Here is a 3,675-nt window from a genome sequence, read left to right on the forward strand (position 1 = left end):
GAAATATACATAAAATACATGCTTTGTGAAGCCCTCACACAAGGTATGGGGGGAGATTGAACCCAATTGGTCTCTTGCTTCTTGTCGTTCATGCTTTTACATTGTTTTTTGTGCAAAAAGGTAGAGTTCATTGTTCTTGGGGACCTTCCGGGATTCACTACGTGAGCATACTGCGACCGATCTGCGCACCATCGAGGGTGGCAACTTAAGAAAGAGGGTGTAGACGATTCATTTGGCGTTGCGTTTGTCTCTCAAAATCAAAAGGGAGTTTTGAGAAGAAATGTTGGGGGAGTCACTATGGTAGCCAAAACATTGGAGTATTTTGTGGATGTGTATCAATGCTAGTGGTTAGCATCGTCATTTCTATTGGTCCTAGCGCCAATAGAACGACTTAAGAGTGTAAGGCTGGGTTTAGACAATCAGCAGCGGCACAAACATCTCAAAGGGGTGTATTTTTGACCTGGCATCTCACAAATGGCTGAGACTTCCCTCCTCTTTTCGTCGGACCCACCCTCTTTCTAACAACCCCTCCCTCTCGAAAGAGCCTTGGCACTAAGAAAAAACCTCTTTACCTTCTTACAGCACACTGTGTCTCCGGCTTCACTGTTCACACAAAGGAGGTAGAAGGTTGGTCATGTTTTGCAGTGCTACTGCCTCCGTCTGAACACAGCCTAAGGTTGCTATACCCTTCAAAAGGGGATTTTAGCCTTCTACTATATTGCCATCTGAATGAATGTTAACAAGCTGAAGAAGTGTAGTCGTATCGCCTTCCAAACTCTTTAAAAAGAAAAGGGGAGCTCCTCTAAAACCTTCGAAATAGAAAGATTGGCAACCCTTTAAATTAGAGGCCTGGTGCATCTCATTAGGAATGCGTCGTTTTAAGTTCCTGCCGTGGTTTTTCATCTCACTTTCACGTGCTTAAGTCAAAATTTGAAGGGACGTGGGCTAGAGCTTTTTTACGTTCGTGTGAAAAATCAATTGAATCCTTTTATACACAGTGTAACGTTGGGTGGCATGAGGAAAATGGGGTGGGTGCATGAGAGGCTGCCACGTGCTATTGGCCGTGGATGTGAAAGAATGTTGAATATTGCAGAAGCGGTGGCTGTAAAAGAAGTTGAATATTGCACAAGGGGTATCGAGAGTGAGAGTGTCAGAAGAGCGGGCGCGTGCATTCGGGCGGTGCGACAGGGTAGCGGGCACGGTCGGAGCAGTAGTCGTACACCATCAGCTTTCTCTTCACCCACGCAAGCCTGTTGTTGATCAGGGAGGCCGACTTCGTGGAGCCCGTAGTGGCTGTGATGGAGGTAAGTGCAGGGGTGGAATTAGCCATGGGACCGGAGGCGCAGGAGAAGATGGAAGCGGGAGAGGACGGGGAGGCGACGCAGGCGCGGGCTTGGAAGTTGCGGTAGGATGCCACGAAAGGGGCGTGCGTCCAGTTGATCTTAACACGGCCGCCTTGCGTGGCCCAGCTGTCGCCGTTCCAGATGCTGGAGAAGACGCGGAGGGGCTGCTGCTTCAGGTACGGCACGCCCGCCGCCTCGCTGTTGACGAAGCCGCGGATGGGCACCCCGTCCACCAGAAACCTGCAGCGCAACACGCACAGGTACGTCAGATTAACACCATTCGACTCTTCGTTCGCATACCTTAGAATGCTTTTAGCAGCTAGAGAGTAATAAGACGTATATACTCGGGCAACGTCACACAATGTAAGTCGAGCTGTACTGCTGCTTACAGGATGCGCTGCTTGTTCCAGGAGACGGAGTAGGTGTGGAAGTCTTTGGTGGGGTCGAACCAGAGGTAGATCCGTTGCTCCCGCCCGCCCACCCCATTGGAGAAGACGTTCGTCTGCAGCACGTACGGCTGCCCCGACGAGTTCCCCAGAAACTCGAAGTCCAGCTCGTCGTGGTTGAACGCCTCCGACGACAGCTGCAATATACATTCATGCTCACAAAAATACGATTCAATCCAAGCATATTGCCATTCAGAGTTCACGGGAAAAATTTTCCCAAAATCCGCCAATTCTTAGCTAGTTTTAGTCGTGGAATTAGGAAATGGAATGGTCTAAGCAGCTTACATAATAGGCCGTCACCGTCCCCGCCGAGTCCCCCGGAATCAGCTTGATCTGCATGTCGATGTTGCCGAACAGGTAGCTCCGCTTCGAGGCAAAGCCCGAACCTGCCAAATCACAACACACATCAATGCTTGTAAGTCACGGATAGTTATAAAGTCGACATCCTCCAACCTTACAACCATATTTAGTCACACAAATTGTGCACAACTAGCTGGCTAATAATAAGCCCATTACATTGATTGCGTAACTACGTACCTGTGTTCCGATCCAAGACCAGCTGCAGCTCCCCTCCCGACGGCGAGAACCGCACGTTCGACGGCGCCCATGACACCTCAAAGTTCTCCGCGAAGCTGATGGTGCGCCCAGTGGCCGCAGCTGCTGCTGCGCCGCTAACTAGTGCTGTCATCATCAAGAAGAAGCTCGAGCTGAGGCCGAGGATCATCATTATACTATTGTGGCGGAGCGCCAACCGCAGCCGTGTAAAGGCGGAATCTCTGGCAGGAGCCTCCTGCATGCTATTATATAATTCGTCTGTGCGTGTGCGGGGGTGGGTGTGTGTTGTGTGTATGAGTCGGGGCCGGGAGATGGTCAGTACCGGCTGAGAGAGAGAGACAGCCGGGGGGAGCGGGGGGGCGGGTAAAGAGAATGTTCAATGTTCGTGAATCTCTCTGGAGTGAGGAACCGAGATTGAGTGTAGGTGGTATATGTACCACCGAGAGGAGAATGTATGTCGTGAATCGTGACTCGGGTGGATACAAGAGAGGAAATTTCTTTTGTCTGTCTGTCTTGGAAGAAACAGTTGCTAGAGGCGACGCGGTGTTTTTATATGATAAACGACGACTCGTGAGTCGTTAAGTAAAACTTCCTCGTTTTCTTTCTTTTGAAGCGCGCGCAACGCCGGCCTTGACGGTTCTCACACACACCACGCCGCCCACGGGTGACGGGAGACGGGGCGAGTGAAGACGCTCGGCTGTTTCCGACTAGTAGCCCGTGACTTTGCTAACTAATGTTAAATATTGCTTTCCTTTTCCTTAAAAAACTAGCTGCGGAATTTCCACACATTTCCTTATAAAACTAGTAGCCCGTGACGTTGCTAACTGATCGGTTTATCTTTGAAGAGCAAAGGGTTGAAGTTGCGAGGCCACAACACCGAAGTCATGCTAGTCTTACATCTCGGTCATTTGAGCCAAGCTATATAAAGAGCAATTGCACACCAAATGACAGATGCCCAACCCTCACTTAAAGATTTAGGGAAATTATTATATGTATATCATTTATATCATGTGCGTTCAAAGTTTATTTATAAATATCTATTTTTGTGAATTTTTAAAAAATAAAAAATTATATTTTTAAATTCAATTTGTAAATAACCCTTTTATATAATACCTTTTTATATATAAAAATGATATTTTAAAATAATCTTATTTTGAACCCACGTGATACACACATATATTCATGAGTAACTTACCCGAGCTTAGAGAGTGGGAATTCACTTTTTGAAACTGGGCATGCAATAATATGTTCATAATTTTCTTGATTGGTTGCAAATGCAAAAAGTGCACCCTTGTGTGTAAACTAGGCTGGGGAGACTCTGCATTCAAAAG

General features: G+C 47.8%; 1 protein-coding gene across 2 annotated transcripts; it reads right to left on the bottom strand.

The window, feature by feature from the left end:
* Positions 1-559: 559 nt before the first annotated feature.
* LOC148036265 (xyloglucan endotransglucosylase protein 7-like) lies at positions 560-2,847 on the bottom strand. Of its 2 annotated transcripts, none has more exons than XM_087678288.1 (4): positions 2,327-2,847; positions 2,075-2,175; positions 1,733-1,926; positions 560-1,583 (listed from the first exon to the last, which is right to left on the bottom strand). In XM_087678288.1, the coding sequence occupies exons 1-4, from the start codon at positions 2,583-2,585 to the stop codon at positions 1,151-1,153; spliced, it is 987 nt and encodes a 328-aa protein (XP_087534414.1). In that variant the 5' UTR covers positions 2,586-2,847; the 3' UTR covers positions 560-1,150. The 2 variants fall into 2 exon arrangements, with proteins under 2 accessions (XP_087534414.1, XP_087534415.1); XM_087678289.1 differs by having other exon boundaries at positions 1,300-1,583; positions 1,688-1,926; positions 2,327-2,548.
* Positions 2,848-3,675: the final 828 nt, after the last annotated feature.

This window comes from Lygodium microphyllum, chromosome 5 (genome assembly GCF_053477565.2).
Source record: "Lygodium microphyllum isolate KBCC chromosome 5, Lygodium_microphyllum_v1.1.10, whole genome shotgun sequence".
Lineage (NCBI taxonomy): Eukaryota > Viridiplantae > Streptophyta > Polypodiopsida > Schizaeales > Lygodiaceae > Lygodium > Lygodium microphyllum.

Bases quoted from the DNA above. Each gene is read 5' to 3' on its own strand.
- LOC148036265 (XM_087678288.1), bottom strand. From the start codon at position 2,585: ATGCAGGAGGCTCCTGCCAGAGATTCCGCCTTTACACGGCTGCGGTTG. The intron at 2,176-2,326 runs GTACGTAGTTAC...GTGATTTGGCAG, and splicing joins GGTCTTGGATCGGAACACAG to GTTCGGGCTTTGCCTCGAAG. The intron at 1,584-1,732 runs GTAAGCAGCAGT...GTTGCGCTGCAG, and splicing joins TGGAACAAGCAGCGCATCCT to GTTTCTGGTGGACGGGGTGC.